Source organism: Nicotiana tabacum, chromosome 20, assembly GCF_000715075.1.
Source record: "Nicotiana tabacum cultivar K326 chromosome 20, ASM71507v2, whole genome shotgun sequence".
In the NCBI taxonomy this organism is placed as follows: domain Eukaryota; kingdom Viridiplantae; phylum Streptophyta; class Magnoliopsida; order Solanales; family Solanaceae; genus Nicotiana; species Nicotiana tabacum.
Genome location: NC_134099.1, coordinates 86,820,850 through 86,843,670, shown reverse-complemented (window position 1 = coordinate 86,843,670; position 22,821 = coordinate 86,820,850). Strand labels below are relative to the sequence as shown.

General features: G+C 34.0%; 2 protein-coding genes across 2 annotated transcripts; one reads left to right on the top strand and one right to left on the bottom strand.

Annotated features, from left to right (window-relative positions):
* Positions 1 to 5,034: 5,034 nt before the first annotated feature.
* On the top strand, positions 5,035 to 9,503 carry LOC107804833 (eukaryotic initiation factor 4A-11). Its single transcript, NM_001425914.1, has 5 exons — positions 5,035 to 5,386; positions 6,962 to 7,031; positions 7,199 to 7,305; positions 7,395 to 7,825; positions 8,630 to 9,503. Exons 2-5 carry the CDS (start codon positions 6,964 to 6,966, stop codon positions 9,263 to 9,265), a joined length of 1,242 nt encoding a protein of 413 aa, NP_001412843.1. The 5' UTR covers positions 5,035 to 5,386; positions 6,962 to 6,963; the 3' UTR covers positions 9,266 to 9,503.
* A 4,887-nt stretch (positions 9,504 to 14,390) lies between these two features.
* LOC107804832 (NDR1/HIN1-like protein 6) lies at positions 14,391 to 15,444 on the bottom strand. The gene has a single exon (XM_016628765.2). It carries the CDS (start codon positions 15,339 to 15,341, stop codon positions 14,529 to 14,531), a length of 813 nt encoding a protein of 270 aa, XP_016484251.1. The 5' UTR covers positions 15,342 to 15,444; the 3' UTR covers positions 14,391 to 14,528.
* Between the last annotated feature and the right edge of the window lie 7,377 nt (positions 15,445 to 22,821).

Below are 22,821 nucleotides of genomic sequence, written 5' to 3'. Positions count from 1 at the left end.
TATTAGTCATATCTGGGCACCTTATAGATGGGCGAGTTATTTCGCCGGTGGGACTTCGAGCATGAGTCCCAGTCTGGATCCACATGCATTGAATGTGTCGTCAGTGTGCAATACCCAAAGGTCCTGCATTAGGCTAAAAGCTTGTGTGACTTCCTTCTCGGCCTCGGTCATCACCTTGGCGCTAAAGTATGTGATAAAGCTGTCGAGCATTTGCGACTTTATGGTTGTGCAAGGCTGGTAAGTGATGTCATGCTCACTTAGCTCTATTGCCCATTTGGCCAGCCTCCCCAGCAATTCGGGTTTGTGCAATATGCTCCTCAAAGGAAATGTTGTGACGACCGATATTGGATGGCATTGGAAGTATGACCTTATCTTTCTTGAAGCTATGATAAGGGCCAGAGCCAATTTCTCAAGGTGAGGATACTTCATCTCGGCGTTGATAAGTGTTTTACTGATATAATAGATTGGAGATTGTGTACCTTTGTCTTCTCGAACCAGGACTGCACTTACCGCTACTTCTAAGACGGCGAGGTAAACGAAGAGGCATTCTCCAGGCTTAGGATTTGAGAGTAGGGGTAGTGATGACAGGTATTCCTCGAGCTCCTTCAGCGCTTATTTACACTCGGTCGTCCATTCGAGGTCGTTATCCTTTTTGAGTACATTAAAGAATTTGTTGCACCTGTTGGAAGACCTTGAGATGAATCTGGACAGGGCGGCGATTTGATACATTATGTCACGATCCAAAATCCACTAAAGGTCATGATGTCGCCAGACACCACCGTTAAGCAAGACAACACCAAATAGTTAATTTAGTTCTCATTTTAGTATTTTTGAAATCATAATTTCCTTAAATTAAATAATAAATGCTGAACTTCACAGAGTAAATAATAATGTTTTTAGCAAATTTCAATACTGAATTATCCCACAATCATCCCAAAATCTGGTGTTACAAGTGCATGAGCATTTACTAGGAATTTAAAATACAATACAATAACTATCTGGAATACAAATTTGGACAGAAAAGAAAATGCAAGTACTTTGAAGGAGACTCTACTGGTTGCGGATCGTCTCATAAGATGCAACTCACCTAAGTTCCTGTATCAACCACACCGCTGCGCCCACAAGGCCACTAGCGATACATGTGCATGTACAACAAAATGTACAACAAGTGTAGTATGAGTATGAAAATAACACGTACACAGTAAATATCCAGTCTAACCTCGAAGAAGTAGTGACGAGAGGTCGACTCCGACACTTACTATGGCCAACAATAATATCCCGATAATTTGATAAGTTATGGATTTTATAAGGCAACTATAAACTCAATAACATGAAGCAGGTAAAAAAAATTTTGTTAATAGGGGATTTCCAAATTTATTTTCATCTTCTAACAATTTATATCTCCATCCAATGAGGCCACATCAATTATCAATAATTCCAAAACAACCAATTAAGTCATGCACAAATCATGTCGTGGTCGTATGGCCCGATCCAACATAATATTTAAACTATGCATTGCCGAAGGCCGAACGGCGCGAACCATAAATGCATCTATTTACCCGGCTCGTGAATCATACATGCGACGCGGTCAAATATAAATTTAAGAAATTATCCCGCTCGTAGATCATACATGCGAAGCGATCAAATATAAATTTATCATTAAATCATAATCCTTTCTTGATTCTTTTAAAAATGAAGACAACTCAACTTGAAGCTTTTAAATCCTTAAAAATCCCCAACTTAGTTCAATTTGATACAATTAACAAATATAACCAAGTAACAGTATCCACAAAGCATGGTATAAACCTAAAGCTACCCAGACATAAATAGGAATAGTAGCTACGTATGGACTCTCATCACCTCGTGCGTATGTAGTCCCCACAAATAGAAGCACATATTGAATTATTTCACCTATGGGGTAAATTCCCTCTTATAAGGTTAGAAAAGAGACTTACCTCGCTCTGAAGTTCCATAACCGGCTCTCAAGCCTTTCCAACAATTCAAGCCAGTGCCCAATGCTCCAAAACCATTCAATAAATGTGCAAACACATAAAAAATATACTCAAATACTCGCGACAATTCGATTTAAAAAATTTCTCAACTCCGCTCGAAAAGTTGATAAAATCACCCTCAGGCCCACATGCCCAGATTCCAAAAAATTTCAAAGATAAACTTTACATATAACCTCACAAACTCAAATACATAAATTATTTCCAATTCTATGCCCAAATTCGTGGTCAAAATCCAAAAATACCAATTTCTAGGTTTTTCTTCAAAATCCCAAATTTCTACAAATTTTCATGTCTAAATCCATATCCAAGTATTTAACTTGCAATAGGTGGAAATCACTTACCTTGACATAGATGATGAAAATATCCCTTCCAAGAACTCCATAACTCATCCAACCAAATGAAAAATGGGAGAAATGAGTAAAACCCCCGTTTATAAAACATCACTGCCCAGGAGACCCTCCTTCGCGAATGCAGAAATCCCTTCGCATTCGCGAAGGCCAAACTTGCACTGCCTTCAATTTCCCTCTTCACGTTCGCGATCAAAGCCTCATATTTGCGAAGGCTCCAGGCTCCACTGCTTTGCGTTCGTGGTTGGAGCTCCGCGTTCATGAAGGCTAAATGGCTCCAGACCCAGTCCCCTATTTCTTCTACGTGTTCGCAATTGACCCTTCGCACTCGCATAGTTTCCTCAGGCAATCCCTCCGCATTCACGACCTCCACCTCGCGTTTGCAAAGGCCCAAACCCAGCGGCCTCAAAACACCTCTTCGCAAATGGGGGACTCTATTCGTGTACACGAAGAAGGAAACCAGATACCAGACATCAACAGTTCCAAATTTTAATACAACTTAACATCATACAACTTAAATACAATTTTCATACAAATTTTATACAATATGTCTTTTGTATGTATTTTATATATAATTTATATATATTTTGTAAGTGGTATGTTTTTCTTCCTCTCTGAAATTCCAATCAATATTTCCTCTTTTAAAATAATTTTGATACATCAATAACTTTATGTAAAAAAAAATAGTATTTATAACAATTTCATACAACGATTCATATATTATATAATTATTTTTTTTACTTTCATACAATATTTAAATAAAAATATATATTACAACAGAATACAACTTAAATACAATTTTCATACAACTTTAATATAATTTCATAAGTATATTGTATGTCATGCCTTCGTAAAAAAAAATAGTTAATTAAGTATGTTTAAATTCAAATTCAAAAAGAATAACTAAGTATTAATAACACATAATGTTAATTTATTTATTTATAAATTTAAATTCAAAAAAAATATAATTATTAGTTAACCTAACTAACTTTATCCTAAATTGCCAAGTTGCCTATTACGAGGCTATCTCTTTGCTTAATGTGAAGGCTTCTTCTTCTTCTTTTAATAATATATAGATTATGCGATGCAATTTCAAAAATTAGATTTGATAAACTGTGTTAGAGATTCTTTAATCAATAGCCTATAATAGAAGAAATTATAAATAATTATTTGTAGGAAGAGTTGATAATTCAAATAAGGATGTGGATAATTTGCTTTAGTGTGAAAAAATAAGATAATTTGGAAAGTTACAGGACATAGAAAATAATTTGGAAAGTTACAACACGACATTACACAAAAAAAAATCAAATACAAAAACAATCAATAAAGAATTTGGAAAGTTACAATATGATTCATGTATATGATATTTTTAAATTTAAAAGAATGGTAAAAACTAGAAACAAAAATATTTTAAAAAAAAGCTTAAATCAGTAAGATTGAAAAATATAAATTTATGGTGAGGATAATTTGAAAAATATAAATTTAATTATTGGAAGAAGCTAGAATTTTCTGCTTCTGCTACTGGCCAAAAGTACTTCTCCGTCTTGGCCAAACAACTTAAATTTTTTAAAGAGTACTTTTTATGGGGAAAAAAGTAATTTTGGCATCCTAGAAGCTTGGCCAAACATGCTCTAAGGCCTCATTTATTATTTTTTAAGATTAAGACGTTTGAATCTGAATACACATTTGAATATCAAGATGTGTATTAAGATTAAGACATCTGAATATGAATACACATTAAAATATTAAGATGTATATTAAGATCTGAATACTAAATGATTAATACTATTAGATTTTTAACATCTGAATATATAAAATTTATCTTTATTTGAAAATTAATAAACATAAACTTCAAATGAAATACTAATTAATAAAATATTTTATCATTAAAATATATAGTTTTTAAAAATATAATAGATGTTGGCGGTGATGACTAACAGGTGAATGCCAACTAGAGGCAGTAATTGGTGATAGTTTTGGTTGATGGTGGTGGATCAAGGTAGTAGCTAGTGGTGGCGATTATGATTGAGGATGGTGGTAGTTGGTGGTGATAGTTAATAATGACGGGTGGTGGTAGGTTATAATGATGGGCAGTGTCGGCTGTGGTTGTTGATGGTGGTGGGTGGTTAGTTATGGTAGTTGAGGTGAATATGAGTGTTGATTGTGGTTGAGAATGATTGTGGTGAGAGTGGTGAGGATGGTGAGTGGTGAGAGTCGATAATGGCGGTGGTGGTAATAGTGGTGGTGGTGGTTGAGTATGGTGGTGGTGGTGGCGTGGCGGTAGTTGATAATGGTAGGCAGTGGCGGTAGTTAATAATGAATATGGATGATAGCATCTTAATGAAATTAAGTCTCTGTTATAGATCTTAATCATACAGACATACTCAGACCTATTAAGTAGTTGTGAAGTTAAAAAAATAAGCACATATAATGATTAAGATCTGAATAATTAAAATTTAAATTTTAAAAACAAACACACTTAATGTTTGAGAAGGAAACCTAAGTCTCATTGTCTGTTTCTGTCTTTTCTTTTCTTGTTTTCCTTTCTTTTTTCTTGATAAAGTATTCTTTTTCTTTTTCAGTTCAGTTTGTGGAATCCACGTCGGTAAATACTAACCAAATTGGCAATGCAAAGTTGGAATATATCACGAGAGACTACAAGCCCTGTTGAAGCGGTCCAAGGCCCCAAAATACACAACCTGTTTTTAATTTAACTTAGATATTATACTATCATAATATTTACATACTATAATTTTGTATAAAAAACAATTTATAATATTAAAACTACTAAATTACCTGTTGTAACAGGTAAAAGAAAAATATTTTACAAATTCGTGGAAAACATAAAAAAGACAAGAGTGTCATATATAACTCACTCTCTCTCACAGATATTGTGTTTCCTGAACTCCGCGGCGTAGATCCGAGGAGTTTTTGGAAAAAAAGCAGTAGTCTTTGAAAAACCCTAATCCTCAAAAATCCCTCTCAAATCTTCAGATCTCCCTTTAACACACTTCATATCGTTATCAGGTAACTCTATTCTCCTTCCTTTTTCCTTGTTTGTTTGTCTGTTGATTTTACATCTATTTCCTAGGGTTTCGTATCGCTAACTTTTGGTTTAATTAAAAGTTTGAGTTTTTATGATTCGTCGGTGTTGAATAATACTTTTCTGCAACTGGGTGTTGTTGTTTTGACGTGTTTGCTCTTCTCTAATGTGGGTTTAATTAGATTTGTGATTTAATTTATTGGAAAACGAGCGATCTATTTATTCTTCTTTTATTTTTGTGTTTTGGAGTAGTGTGCAAAATTACTGAGTATTGGAATGAAACAGTTCCTATAAAGCGAAATGGATATTGACGATTCATAATTTTTTATCACAATTGAGGATTTATAAAGCTGGCCCCAACTAGCTTGGAATTAGTACTCCATTCCAGTTTATGTGAACCTATTTGTTTTTCGAGATTCAAATTATGTAAACTTTGACCAACACTTTGAAATACATTTTTTCATCATATTGTTATGACAAGAATTGCAACTTATAATACTTTTCGTATAGTGTTTTGAGAATCTAAATTTTGACTTTAAAATATTGAGTTAATCTTATCTAATTTAGCTTCAAATATTAGTCAACTTGACCCCCGAAAAACGTAAAAATTTCACATAAACAAGAATGATCGAAGTAGTTGAGTGGCCTACTAAAGGGGTTAGCTTTGCAAAGATTAGAGGTGGGGTAGTTTTGGAAGCACATGCAAGGAGAATATAATGTCTAGATGTGCCATCTGTGCTTTATATGCCTTGTAAAACTTAACATTCTTGCGTTTTGCAAACCCACACCAGCCACTGAATGTAGGACGAGTTAATTCCTATCCGTTCTAGCTAGTAGGCCTTAAAAGCGATGAGTTTTCCTTCTTTTTTGAGCTCTCAGCTTGAGCTGATCTTATTCAACAGATTGTGACTTTCTCACTTGAGCTTTCTGTCAAAATTCCATTGATGGACTGGTGGACTCATTAGACTCTTCTATCTAAGCTTGAGACTATATCCTCTTGACGAGTGATGTGTGTCTGACTTGGAATCCCTTCTGCACTTGTTGATACCTTATTGAACCAACAGTGAGTACCCATTGTTTGTTTAGGGCCATCTCACCTCCTCCAACACTTCCTCATTCCCCGCCCTTGTTCCCTTGATCAAGTGTCATAGCTATAGATATTGGTTCTGCTGTCTAGCCAGTTTCAAACAGTTATTTCTATCTGTATTCCGCTTTTTTTACTTTTTCAAAAAAGAAAATGAGCAAGGATGCATCTTGATGCCTGTGCTTGCCTTCTAACAAATGAAGGAAAAACAAATAATGTTATTGATACTGTGTGAATAAAATTTTATTTGTGATTTATTGAAGTGTTTTATATGTACAGCTACCTTACATATTATTTTATATGTCATGGGTTAAGCTTCGACCTTTCCTTTTTATCATCTATAAGATGTTCAATGAACAGCTATGTGACTGATAAGATTTGTTTTTCTTTAATTGAAAATAGTTTTGGGAACGGCATCAAAAAAATTGCTGATACCACTAATTAATTGATGTATTTGTTGTTTTATTTCCTGCAGTTATGGCAGGCTTGGCACCAGAGGGTTCTCAATTTGATGCTCGTCAGTATGACGCCAAAATGACAGAGCTGTAAGTTATCTCTTCTCTGTCCTATATTGTAGTCATCGTAATCTGGTTGCAGAAAACCTTCCTGCTCTTTTTCTTAATAGTTCTTTGATTATCTCTTTATGCTGTTCTTTGGCCCTTAGCCTTTGCTCATTGAGACTTTTGTGGTTGTGTTGATATGCCAAAAACAGGCTTGGTACTGAACAGCAAGAATTCTTCACATCATACGATGAGGTTTACGAAAGTTTTGATGCCATGGGTTTGCAAGAAAACCTTCTGAGGGGCATTTATGCCTATGGTAAATTCACATCTCCTTATAATTCTGGTGTTCTTTTTTCCCTTCCCAGCTTTAGCAGGGCACTGAACATTGATTTGAATTTCTTGAAGGTTTCGAGAAACCATCTGCTATTCAGCAAAGGGGCATTGTTCCCTTTTGCAAGGGCCTTGACGTTATCCAGCAGGCACAATCTGGGACTGGAAAGACAGCAACTTTCTGCTCTGGAATTCTCCAGCAACTTGATTACAGTTTAGTTGAATGTCAGGCTCTGGTTCTTGCACCAACCCGTGAGCTAGCTCAACAGATTGAGAAGGTTATGCGGGCACTTGGTGACTATCTAGGCGTGAAGGTTCATGCTTGTGTTGGGGGTACTAGTGTCCGTGAGGATCAGCGTATCCTTCAGAGCGGTGTTCATGTCGTGGTTGGTACTCCAGGCCGTGTCTTTGACATGCTGCGCAGGCAGTCTCTTCGCCCTGACAACATCAAGATGTTTGTTTTGGATGAAGCCGATGAAATGCTCTCTAGAGGTTTCAAGGATCAGGTTGCCCTTTTGCTTTAATTTTTGTTGTTTTATTTTTTTTAGTTGTAGGATTTACTTTTTTGTTTTGTTACTCAGTGATGTTTCTGTGTTTGAAGGTTAAATAACAAATTAGAATTCGATTATTGCCTGTTCTTCTTTACTAGCAAAGTAGAATTCACCTTTTCTTTTTGTGCTAAAGTAAAGTGGAATTCACTTCTTAACTGTGGTTACTTATTAGATAGTGAACTAATTAGTCTTCCATGATATTTTAGGTCTACCTTATTCCCTCTTTCCATCTTCAATTATCATATTCCTGTGCCTATGAACCAGAACATTTGAAGGTCTGCATAAGACATGAGAAAACCATATCTGGCGATTTTTATGAAATTATCTTATATGTGTGCTATTTATATTATCCGTCATATGTGATCATGTGTAATCTTGATTCTTGTCAATTAATATATGAGTGCACATCTGATAACCTTTGGATCTCCACGACACTCATTTTGTGGATATGTTGGGTCTTAGAGGCCCAGCATTCATTCTCATGGCTAAGTTCGCATTGATTTCAAGAGGTTGTGTAGGTCTCACTCTTTCTTTCATTAAGTTTGATTTGCTTGAAAGTATGTACTGCTATGTGTTATTGATCAGTTTATTGGTGAATCTTCTTCTCCTCCTCTCTTTGCGTCCTTGTTGTGCTCTAAATTCTTTTAAGAATTGCTGACGGATTTTGCTGGTCTTTTCCTTCTTTGGTTTGATGATTTAGCTTGTCCTTTGACACACAAATAGTATATTATGTGTAAGCTTCTTTTTATTTTTTTCCAGATTTATGATATATTCCAACTTTTGCCACCAAAAATCCAAGTGGGTGTTTTCTCTGCCACTATGCCACCAGAGGCCCTGGAGATTACTAGAAAGTTCATGAACAAGCCTGTGAGGATTCTTGTGAAGCGTGATGAGCTCACTCTTGAAGGTATTAAGCAATTTTATGTCAATGTTGACAAGGAAGAGTGGAAGCTTGAAACACTCTGTGATCTTTATGAGACCTTGGCCATCACCCAGAGTGTCATCTTTGTTAACACTAGGCGAAAGGTTGATTGGCTCACTGATAAAATGCGTGGCCGTGATCACACAGTATCTGCAACTCATGGAGACATGGATCAGAACACAAGAGATATCATTATGAGGGAGTTCCGATCTGGCTCATCTCGTGTGCTTATCACTACTGATCTCCTTGCTCGTGGTATTGATGTTCAGCAAGTCTCCCTTGTTATTAACTACGATCTGCCGACTCAACCAGAAAACTACTTGCATCGTATTGGTCGTAGTGGCCGATTTGGAAGGAAGGGTGTTTCTATCAACTTTGTCACCAAGGATGACGAAAGGATGCTTTTTGACATACAAAAGTTTTATAATGTCGTGATTGAGGAGCTGCCAGCCAATGTTGCTGATCTCCTTTGATGTGATTTTGGTTATGGTGCGGGGAATTTTTCATTACATGAAGTATAATATATTTATTCTTAGGCTTAGTTTCACTTTGCGCTGGACTTTGTATTGGAATTGGATTGCTGGTTCCTTGATTTTGCCAAAGCACCAGCTGCTTTCCCAATTTAGTAGAACTTTGAGTCGACTATTGCAAATTTTGTTTGGTTTATCAGTTTGTATGTTTAAGCATCTAATGACTTAAAATTTTGTTGTTTGAATTGACTATTTTGGGTTTAACAGAGCCATTTTTCTCTGGGAAGGGAAAGCTTTTTGATTTCTTGGCTCATTTTTAATGCTATATTCACAGTCCAGCTCTTTATGTAGTTTGCTTTTGATGTTAGTGTCCTCCCCATTCCCGCAGAAGAATATTATATAAATGTTGACAGGAGGTCATTTGCTGGATTTTTCAGATTTCTTGAGACAATCTTAGAGTATTATTTTCTGGACCATTTGAACCATCGAAATTTACTAACAAGTTACAAAGTAGTACTGGTAAATTTGCACACGTCCTAGCAAATATTTTTGATTACTCTACCTCCAATAATCACATAAAGGCTTCCAACAAAATCTTGCGAGACAGCTCAGAATTTCCTTACTTCCTTCTTCACCTACTTTTCTAATAAATCTCGAGTCTTTTCTTGTGTTGAAACAGAGAACATAGAAAACTGAAAAGGGTCTTCATAGATCTATGGTAGAAGAAACCAGGAAGTACATTACAACTGATGAGCTCAAGAACCACACAAACTAGGAGATTTGTAGATATCCATTCAGGGTTAAGTGTATGATGTATCAAATTGGGTTAAAAAACATCCTGGTGGTGAATTCCCCTGATGCTTTTGTAGCATACCATCCAGCTACTGCTTGGCACTATCTTAATAATGGATATTACAATGATTACTCTGTTTCTGAGGCGTCCAAAGATTATCCAAAGTTTGTGTCGGAGTTCTCCAAGTTGGGTTTGTTTGAAAAGAAAGGCCATGGTGTTTTATTCTCCATGGGTCTGTTTATGGCAATGTTGTTTGCACCATGATTCATATTGTTGTTGTCCAAGTCCAAGTAAAACGTGCCTAATCGAATTCAGGAGCTTCTCGGGCTGCTTGTTTTTCGGATTTGGTATCCATTGCTTGTTTATTTGTTTGCCTAGTTGGGGTGAAAGAATCATGTTTGTTGTTGCTAGTTTCACTATGACAGGAATTGAGCATGTTCAATTCTGTTTGAACCATTTTTCATCCGAGATTTATGTTGGACCACCAAAAGGAAATTATTGGTTTGAGAAGCAAACTAGTGGCACTCTTGATATAGCATGTCCAAGTTGGATGTATTGGTTTCAAGTTAACCATTATATGTTGTCTAGGGCAGTGTTCGAACCCGTAACATACGCCTGACTGTACTACAACAACAACCCAGTATAATCCCACTAGTGGGGTCTGGGGAGGGTAGTTTGTACGCAGACCTTACCCCTATCCTAGGGTAGAGAGGCTGTTTCCGATAGACCCTCAGCTTCTTCCCTCCAAGAATTCCCCACCTTGCTCTTGTGGGGACTCGAACTCACAAATCAGTACATGACGTAGTTTGTAGGTCATGTACTGATAAAGGTTAACTTATACTTATGCACTAATAGGCTTTCAGAAGCTTTTCCACAAAAAGAGGGGAGGAAATGCTTGCTGTCAACTTGCCAGACGAGCGGACATCTGAGCTCATATCGCATTTACTATTTGGAGATGGATGGTGCCAGGCAGGATAACAAGAAGGATTTTTTCCCAAAGGACTAGGAGATGAGGATCTTCATCCTTAATCTTCCAAGATGTGTGGACCATCAAACCAAGATTCAGTAGAGGATGAACTGATTGCTGAGCATACCAGGCGAGATACTCTAACCGGGGCACTATTCTTGAAGGCTAATGCATTGACATTCAAGACACTTAACACTGCAGCTTTGCAAGTGCGGGATTTAACGAAGCCTATTCTGAAAAATCGAGTATGGGAAGCTGTTAATACTCATGGTTGACTGTTGAGATATTCCTGATCTGTTCTAAGCAATGATTAGTTTGATCTTGGTTTTGCTGGGGATGCATTGTTATGTCAAGAAAAGAAAATTTGTATTTATGTCCTTTTTTAAGGCTTCATTACGTGTATGTGATCCAGATGCTGGTGAGAACAAGTCATTTAGTTGCTTGGTTTCAAGTAAATATATTATCTCTATATTAGCCCTACAGATTGCAGATTCTTTCGTTGTTTTCTGCTCTAGCTGCATGTTAAACTGTTGATGCATCGTTTTTGCACTTGTCTCTTTTGTTCTGGTTAGGGGGATGCATTTTTGCCTAGGCATTGAAAAAAAGGGCAGCCTGGTGCACTAAGCCCCGGCTATGCGCGAGGTCCAGGGAAGAGCCGGATCACAAGGATCTATTGTACAATATTTTTTTTTTAATTTATAAATAATCGAGAAATCTCGAGAGCTAGATGGCGTATGGTTCACAATTCAAAGGATAACAGGCCCTTCTAACATTCCCCGGGTTCAAACATGCGGCATACGCCTAATGCACACATCATGTGTTGTGCTATCTCTAGATCGAAGCCAAGGGAAATTAATGTGTTTGATATACTGGCAATATGTGAAATGCTTAAAATTTTCATAAATAAAAGTGGTACGGACAACACTATCTTGCACGGCACGCGATAGGAAAGTACTCTCCTTACATTCAAGACTTGTCGAGGAAAAAAAAGTAATGGGCAGGAAAACCTTAGAGATGCCATAGAACAACACTTTCCCGAACAACGCGTGAATAGCACAGCAGAGTGCTGTCTAACTGCAAGAAAGCCTTGGTGATGCGGTATTATTAGCATTTTTTCACGAATTTAAGTTATACGACAACGTTAAGATAACATATTGCTTTATCAGTTTACTTATTAATGTTTGTCAAGAAATTCCCTTTTAATTACTCATTCCTTTTGTCCTAACTTACATGATACTTTTCGCTTTTTAAGATTCAAATTTTAATTTTGATCGTGTATTTGTATATAAATTTTTTAAGTTTTTCAAATATAAATTTATATATATATATATATATATATATATATAGAAGCTACAGAAAAGGTACTATAAATAACAAATATTAATAGTTCATACTATCTAAAAGGCATGTGAACAAATTGCGGTAAAAGAATAAGCCATTTGACTTTTAAAATTCAAAACTTTCACATAAATTAAGATGGAAAGAGTAACTAATAAGTAACCTCATTGTATAAATGTTTTTAATCCAGTTATTACATAGAACTTACACACCTTATCGCAGCAAGGGAAACCATTATCAGTGACTCCTCAAAAACTTCAAGTTACTCCAAAAGGGGAGAGGTTAAAAATGATAGATCTACCAATATAGTATTATGTTGGCATTAGATTTATATGATTACCTGTCATATCTCTCATTGCGGTCATCTGATTATCTGATTGTTATTTGAGCTACTTTTACATGGCTTTTTACCGTTGCGCTTTTTGTTTTTTTCCTTTAATGTGGTGCTTATGTTTCTATGAGCCAAAGGTCTATTAGAAAAAACCTCTATATCTCTATAAGGTAAAGGTAAGGCTGTATACACACTACCCTCCCAGATCCCATTATGTGGGATTAGGGGTGTTCATAAAAATCCGAAAATTCGAACCAAACCGAAAACCAAACCAAACCGACCAAAAAAACCGATACTTTTTGGTTTGGTTTGGTTTTGATTTTAATATTTAAAAACCGATCAAATTTGGTTTGGTATTGGTTTTAATTAAAAAAAACCGAACCAAACCGAATATAGGAGTATCTATTTTAAATTTATTATTACACATATATATATGTATACTTTTATACAAAGTTTTAAATTTTTTATAGTAAATATTAATCGTTTGCACTTTTAGTACAGTTCTTTACCTTTACATTCTAGTTTAATTGATAGTTTTCTTTTGTTAAGTGCAAGAATCTATTTCATGTTAAAAATAATATATTTTTAATCGAGTCCTTAAATTATTCATCACTATTTGATTCAATTATCATCAATATATCTTGGTAAATAATAGATTTCTCAAAGAGCAATTGATTTGATAATGTTACGTTGAAAATATGGTCGCCGAAATGTGTGTTTGGTAGTGTATGTCTTATATCTAAGAAAAAACTAATAAATAACCGAAAAAATCGAAAAACCGACATAAACCGAATCGAGAAAAAACCGACTTAATTGATTTGGTTTGGTTCTAATATTTGAAAAACCGACTTACTTGATTTGGTTTCTTTTTAGGAAAAAACCGATCCAATCGAACCATGAACACGTAGAGCGAACCAGCTAGCAAAACTAAAAAAAGGAGATAGAACTGAAACACTTGCATCTTAAGTCCATTTTCCAAGGCTCATTTCTGGTATTTATCCAACTTTTCTTCAATGTAATTTATTTGAATCGCAACGGAAAAAGCAGTATTTTTAAAGGCGAGGGCGTGAAGTGGGGCGTTTTACTTAATACGGGGTGAGGCGAAAGCTTCGAGACATAAGGCGTAAGCCCACGGATCTTTAATTTTTTAAATTTATGAATAAATAATATAACATTATAACACAATAAAATATAAAGAGATGCATTAAAAGTTCAAGAAAACTAAAAAGAATTAAAGAAACTCATATAAAATAAAATATTTAGCATGTTTTACTACTATAAAATATAAATTAACTCCAACATCTTAACTTTCAAACAATTAAAAATTATAATTTCTTAAAAAATATTATCAAACGGTATATTTTACCTCTTTAAAAGTAAATACACAATAAATTTTTCAAAAACTATAATTTAAAATATTACTCCTTCATGAGTAAATATAAAATTATTTTTAAATACTAAAATAAAAAATTAGAATAATTTTGAAAGACATAGAACTAAAGACATGAAGATCAATATAAATTTTGGTTATCTATTTTTAGAAGAAATATTCAAATGATAATTCACCCTCAGTTCTCAATTAGTACGCATGCAATAATGTATTTCGTTATTTGAATTATTCACAATTTTTGTATTTGTATAGATAAAAAGGCATACTTAAATTTCAGCTGATTTGAGGAGCAAAAGAAAACCAAAACTTGCAAAATATCAAACTCCCTGCTTCTTCATAATTATAAAATAAATAATATTCCCCATCCAAATTTTCCCTCTTTAATATACAAAATGTAATATCCAGAAAAAAAATGAAGTAGATTGTCCAAAACAAAATGCGAAGAAATCAAAAGTACCATTTGAAGATCTTCATTCTCAGATCAGCTTTACATTTAGCATTCGTAATTGAAGCCACCGTCGGAGCTTTTCCCTTTGGAATTACTCCATGAATGCCTTCACAAGTAACTCTGATCCCAACTCTTTTACTTTTCAACTTATCCATTTTCGCTACCACAGTTGTATCCAAAAATATCTTCAACGGTAATCCATGTTTTCTCTTCAGATCTGGTTTTAAAGACGTAACAGAATCCGCATCGAGGACTTCAGATGCCATTGACAAAGTCGAGTGAATAATAGTAACATTATTCGGACCATTACTAAATCCGTGGAATGATCCGTTCGCAAGTACGACGTTATTTGACTGTAGAGTCATGGAAATATCGTCGTAGTTGTAAATGAGCTTCTTATTAGGGTTTTTCGCGGAGAGCGTGAGGTTGAGTTTTGTACTGAGGCGCGTGGCGTCGTCGGAGCTGGTTATGAGTTTGAATTGCGTGATTTTGAGGGAGGAGACGGAGAACGTTGGAGGTTTAGGGCGGAAGAGGAAGTAGAAGGAGGCGCCGGCGATGGCAGCGAGGAGGAGGAGGGTGCAGATGATGAGGAGTGACCAGAAGCAACTAAGGCAGAAGCAGCGGCGGCAGCTGCAGCGGCGACGGTTGTGTCGGTGGTAGGCGGTTGGAGTAGGTCTGTAAGGAATGCGATTTGGGTTGTACATTTGGTTTTTGACCGGACGGAATTGAGGTGGTTTTGCTATAGTAGCAGTGGGATTGGTGGCAGTGGTAGTACCATTGGATTTGGCTGAAGGATGAACTCTGTCAGTCATTTTAGAGAGTGGAATGAGCTTAGATTTAGCAGAAGAAAAACAGAATATATACTGCTCTTAGCTTTCATTTTTATAATAAGGAACGAAAATTTGGCCGTTAAAGTAATTCGCAGTACAGAACTATGAATTATTAAATTTATTTTTTACCTAATTCGCAATACAATACTGCGAATTACTATTGTTTTTTTTTTACCTAAATGGCACAATCTTCCACCTCTTTATTGGGAACGTATTCATTATTGGGAACTGTTCCCAATATTGTATAGTTAGTACATTATACAATTGACTGTTCCGTTAAAAATATTTATATTTGATAGTTTGTATATATATATATATATTATTAATTTGTCGGCTATTTTTTCTTGGTAGGTAGCTATACAGTAAATAAAATCCCAAAAATAGGGGGGGGGGGGGGGTCACCCTTTCACCATGTTTTATGAAAATAAAAAAGGAAACAATCAAAGTCTAGATTTTGACTAGAAAAATAAAAATAGATGTTCTCCAAATCTCATTAGAAATTTTCTCACAAATTATTTTTCCTACTTTCCTCAAACCAAATCTATTTCAAATTCTATCCCATTAACATGAGCATTACTGTGAAAGGATAATACCTTTTAAACTCATATTATAATCTTCCCTCTAAGTCATATATAATAATGGGAAAGATCCTTTTTTTCCTTTTCAAATCTTAAGCTTTCAGGTTTGCTACTCTATCATTTCTTCCTTTTAAGGAATTCGCAATACAGAAATGATGGGGCCAAATTAATAAAGAAATCGCAGTACAGTACTGCGATTAAGTTAGGTAATTTTTTTTTTTTTTAGTAATTCGCAATATTGTACTGCGAATTAGGTAATTTTTTTTTAAAAATAATTTGCAGTACTGTACTGCGAATTACCTAGTTATGTAACTTTTTTTTTAGCATTAAAAATGTATTTTTTGTCCAAAAAAGCATAAAAAAGGTTTCGAATTCTCACCATTGAGGGATGCGTGCAATAGATAGGTAGGATCTATATTCATTTTAATTTTTTAGTCTCTCCGAGGAGAAAAACAAAAATTTTAATAGAGAGTTTTTTCGCCAAAATGAGTCTTAGCATCACACAAATCTGAATTAGTTCGGTATGTATATAAAGGTTGCACAGTAAAAATATTATTAAATTAGTTAGGTAGGAAATTAATGAAAGAATTGTTTTTTTTTTAAACTCTTGCTCTTAAATATATTATGATATTTTTATAGCTATTAAATTATTATATATTTAAAGGTAAAATATAAAGTTTAAAGTTAAATATTTACATATAAAAATATGTTATCTTTATAATAGATTAAAAAGGAAAAAAAGTCACATAAAATAAAAATAAAACTAATTGAATAGGAACTTGGTTGATACAAAAGGAGGATGTAATGTAGAAAGGGGTTTTAGAAGCTTAGGTTGTTGGGGGAGGGAATGAAAATTGTGAATTAAAGGCAAAGCAAAGCGTCAACGTCTATTTTCTTAGGTTTTCCTTGAATTGGTTCGAAACCAATGAGAGCGAGGGGCTAGTGAAAGAATAGTCAAAGAGAACTTATCATGATTAAGTAATAAATTAAGATAAAATATATAATAGTAATTGTTATTTAATAATTACCATATATATATATATATATATTCTCATATATTTATTAATTTGGTATAAACAATTAACATCAATAGGTTTTTGGCATAAGAGGATGGTGAAAGAGCTATATATGTAATCACAAAGGAAATGGATACTTACACCTTCACAAGTTGCTAAGAAGTTGGGAATCTCTTTAGCTAACTTGGCTTCGGTTGCTTTGCCTTATTCTTTCTCTTTTCAGTTCTTTTCCTTCGCGTTCATCCTTTTTTCTCTCTGCTTCCCCCTTTTGGTTTTATCAAAGTTAATTTATTTGAAGAACTTTTAAAGCGAATCATACACTTTGAGCGGTGTGAAATACACGTGTTGTATGAAGTTTAGACTGATATAATTGAACTGAGTGATTCAAAACTAATACAATAGTATCGTTTAATATGTAACAGGGTGAGTATTACTTTTGTCATGTATGGACGCTTTGGGATCAGGGTCGGAAGTAGCCTTCGTGATATCGATTCGACAGAACATAATAACTTCGGCTTAATATACATATATATATATATATATATATATATATATATATATATATTTTAACAAGTTTTTAATTATATATAAAAATTAAAGTTAAAACTCTTTTTGGTATTTTTAATTGAACCTTAAAGGTTGAACCCTTAAAATTTAAATTCTAGAACCCCTGTAAAATGTGAACGTGATGCATGTTGATTGTGATGAGATGCAGCACTGGCACAACTTTCATGGAATCTAACCCATGGGAATAGTGTAACACAAGAAAGATGTGATCGATCTTCTTCGGCGTTAAGCCCCTGATAATAAGATAAACTTGCGCATTAAGGACCCAGACTCTTAGTATTAAGTATATATGGATTGATGCTCGGGGCCGAGCTACAATAGGGTGTGCAGGTTCGGACAAATTTAGTGACTTTTTCCTGGACCTTATATTTGTGTTGAAAAAATTCGTTTATGTATATTCATAAAGCACGCCGAACCCAGTAACCAAAGGGGTTTGGGCATGGGCGAAGCTACATGTTATAAAGGGTGGTCAGTTGACCACCCTTCTTCGAAAAATTACACTGTGTATATAGGTAAAATATTAGATTTTAAAAGTATATGACATATATTGAACACTCTTTCTCGGATAATATTTTTCATTTCTTTCAAGCTTGAACAACCTTGAGTAAATTCCTCTCAGCGGCAAAGGTTTTGGTTCCAGCGAAAATGCTTGGGTTCGTCCCTTTGAAAGCACCGCATCTTTCTACTACTTTTTCTTTTAAAAGAAAAAACCTAACTAACTAAGAAATAAAACAAACGTTTTTCTGTTACTTTTTCTTTATAAAAAACCTAACTAACTTAAAAATAAAGCAAACGAAGTTCCAAAAGTAAAAAAGAAACACATTGAAGTTCCAAACTTACGTTTTTTCTGCAAAAAAAAAAATTTAACTAACTAAGTTTTATTATAAATTGTATTCAAAAAAATTTATCAAAAAAGTAACATTCTTAAAAAGGTAAAAATATATTTTATTTTTTCAAAAAATGCCACATATACAGCAAAATCCACGTGGCAGGCGAGTGCATCCATACTTTTTGTCACATCAGCGTTCAGGGGGTAATGACTCTCAAAAGGCCAAGTTGAGGGATAATTAAGACCACGAATAGTTTAAGGCTATAACCAATAATCCGTGTCAAGTTTAGGGGGGGGGGGTGTTTAAGGTATTTTGCCTAATTTACTTATTATATAGTTATAGGTAATTTTATTTGATAAGCATTAATTGTTAACATAAAATAAATTACAAATACAAAATGCATTTGTGCATAGGGGACCTGGATCCTATTATCTACACATTGTATAGGGTAAAATATATTCATATTTAATGCTCGCATAATAAAGCAATACGTAGAGCCGAAGGCAGAAGACAATCAGGTCTGAAGGCAACAATCTTGTTTGTTCCCGACAAGAGTGATGTTAATAAAGGAGAAATAAATGCCTGCCACCCCGTAGCATTTAATGGGGAATATTTTATAGCATTAAATACATGGTATGTTATAGAGAATATGACATTCACTGCCTACCGTTATACATTCTTCAATGGCCTTGATAATTGTCATTTAAGAGGAGCTTGATCCTAGGATCTTGTTCCCTAGGTGCAACTATAAATAGTGAGCTCAACATCCATTGTATGGGGAGGAATTTTCTGAAAAACTTATACTATATATTGTTAATCTCAATAATATTTTATCTTCTTGCTTATTAATATTAATAGTCTTTGGATACGCGTGTTGCGCGTGCATCCATATCAATTAGTATATAATTTTAAAAATATTGCATAAATATTATTAAAAACATATTTGAGTCATAAAATAAAAATTCAAGGAGAAATTATAAGCACTATTAATATGGATCCTATTTAGCTAAATATATAAAGGAAGATGATAGAGATGAGTAATAGATCCCCACAACTAATGCTGAATTCACATTGCAATTGCAGCTTAGACTTCAACTGCCAGAGCATGTTATTCTTGAAATATAATCTTGTGTAAAAATACTAAAAAAATTTCAGAATTTTAGAAATTCTTGTATAATAAAACAAATGAATTCAGTTTGTAACATAAAGAAGTTACAACAAAAAAAAAAAGCAAAACAATTGATGGTGCATTCTGGAAATTCACACAAGTTCAAAATCATGAATACATGTGAAAAAGATCCATTAAAAACTTAGACAAGGAAATAGTAGCATAAGGCTTCAACAATAGAATAGACCATGAGAACAATTCAAAATTGAAATGACAATAATTACAAAAAAGGAGAAAAACGACAGTGAGCAGCTTGAATGTATGCTGCCAAACTTAAGCCTGCAAGTTGTTAATCTGACGGAAAGATAAAAATAAAAGGTTTTATACCCTACAAATATGCTATACTGGAGATGCCAATCCATTTACGATACTAGATAAAGGTTGATTGATCTTAAATTATAGTTGAGAGGAACTTTACTATAACTTACCGTCTTCGTGCACATCTCCAACCATTAAACGACATAACTTTTCAAGTTACCAAGGCATTTATCTCTAAAAAAAAATATATTTATTGGCCAAGAATCACATCTAAAGTAATCTAAGAAATTAAACAGTTAAGCTTTACAGCTTGTTTTGATGGTTGTTATACATTATTTCATAATGTATCATATTATATTGTATTGTATTGTACTGTATCGCTTGATGAATACACTAGATAGATTGTATTGTTCGCTGTTATTTCATGATATCATGCACCAGCAATATGAAGAATAAACTTGGAATATTATTAAAAAAATTATGATACAGGGTAAAATTATTATACAAAAATGTAGGGTAAATGATAAAATAAAATTATTTAATAATAATGAAGTGTGAGATGAGAGAAAAAGACAAGATAAAGATGCAACCACACCAAATCGGTCATTACATAAAGTATCACATTTCGTCGTTACGTAACGACAGATTTAACGATATGATACAATAAAATTTAAGTAACAACCAAAACAAACATCGTATTAAAAGTAACAATACGATGCAATACAATAGGTAACAACCATCCAAACAAGCTGTTAGGAAATAAGAAGTTAAATAATCAGTAACGTATACGCTTTACATACATCCCCATTAAAATAATACTAATTGGACAACTATTAATGCAATTAATTAGTCTCTTCATTTTTTTCTCACGTAATCACATTGAGATTACATAACTAAATTGTTAATTATATTTTGGTGCATATATCTACAAATTAAAGTGGTTTAAAGAATAAATAATGATAGCTAAGGAGAAAGACTTTAGGTGAAGGATAATTTGGTCAATTAGATTTTGAAGGATATTTTGGTAAAGTAACTTCACCTGAAAAGTCTTCATACTTATAATATAGTACTCCCTCCGGTCCAAAATAAGTATTTTTTTGCCTTCTTTCTTGTGGTCCAAAATAAGTGATTTTTCTAGATTTCCAGATTTCAAAAATGAATTAATTATTTTTTTTCCTACATTGCCCTTGGAGTAATTAATATTAGAGTATGTGTTAGGAGTGTTTATGTGAAGAGACAATAAAGGTTAATATGGTCAATTTTATTGCTAATTAATGTTAAAAGGTGAATTTCTTAATATGTGTGAAAACAACCAAAAAATCACTTATTTTGGACCGAAGGGAGTATGATTACTGCTGCCTCTGGAAGCTCTACTCCCAGAAATAGGATTTCAATTGTCTTATCTTAATTTCAACGCTACGTCTTAACTTATCTATTATTTTTGGAATCAAATCGATTCACTTGTCTATAAACCACGTATAAATTTAACTGTACCATTTTACGGGTAAACGCACATTGATGCCAAAAAATTATTTACACGATCAACCATTTAAAATATAATTATAGGTAACTCTGCTAAAGTAAACGAACTTTACATAAAATAATAAAAAAAATTATTCTTCATAACATAAATACTTCTAGTCAGTAGTCACACACTTATAGACTTGGGATACTTCTTGACTCCAACGTCCGACAATCTCATATTAATTACCCATTGTTTATCTAATGTTTTCCTACGTTTTGCGTGCTTTTTATTACACCCATTGATGATGGAAGATGTTGGGAAATCATAATAACTACGCAGAAGTTCTCCTTATACCAAAAATTTCTCCTACCAAATGTAATAAATGTACATGAATTGAAGTCACATACCTAAAACTTTGAATAACATATTTAACTTCTTATTTTTTTTAAAGGTGAAATTGAGTGTTTATTTTAAATGTATATCTCGAGAAATAGGATTAAAGCTATACTGTATTCTCTTTCTATGGTTTGGAGATATTTTTGACTCATGTGATTTTGATATTATACAAATAACCTTCCCTACAAATCTTTCTTATATACTATGAATTTAAAACTTATTAGCACTCTATAGTACTTGCAGAGGCAATCCAAAATTTGAACTTGATAATTTTAATTCCTAATCTATATTCTATTCTTTTCTTCGTACTATAGGTAATAGCCGAATCCTTCGTGACCTTTCCTAGTCTGTTATGTTCTTTACTTGTATTCTCCTTGTATCATATGCTTCGTAAGTTAGAAGACCAAAAATAAAAAAAGAGGTGCAAGAAATATCCATGTATGTCAATAAAATAGAAAATAAAAGTGAGCATTACGCTGTAAAACTAAAGAAGCCTAAAACATAAGCTAATTTTACTAGACACTACTACTATCTTTGGCAGATATTGATATTTCCCAATATCAATCTTCCTAAAGACCATAGTACCAAAAAGGGTTCATATTGTTGTTGAAAAATTAAGAAATGCCTACAACTGATTAAACTCTACCACAAGATCTGAAGGAAGCTGCTGTGGTTCTCAGCAAATATTGAAAGCATTTACCTGAAGAATGGAACTTTTAAGTACAGAAAAACTTCAGAAGAAATGGCTTTTATCGTAGTCCTCAACCTGCGTAAAGGGCAGCCCTGTGCACAAAGCATCCCCGTTCACCCAGGTCCCTGGAAGGGCCGCATTCCAAGAGATGTGATTTAGACAATTACCCTAATGCAAGTATTAGTGCCTACCCTAGTCCTCAACCTGTGTATTGAAAACAAAACTTGGGAACGCAGCAGTGAAGTCCCGGTAAGATGATGGATCACACACAAAAAATCATTCCTAGGTGAAGGTTTTCACTGATCAATAAGATGCAAAGCTTGGTAGGAAAACAATATTCCTTTTAACCTTTATTTCTCTGTCCCAAAACCAAATAGAGAAGATTTTTCTTTTTGTGGTTTTTAGTTTATCCTGTTGGACTTTAAGCCATTGGGCTTTAAAGTAGAAGAAGTGTGAATTGGAAATGGAGGGAAAATGAAAATTTGAAGAAGTG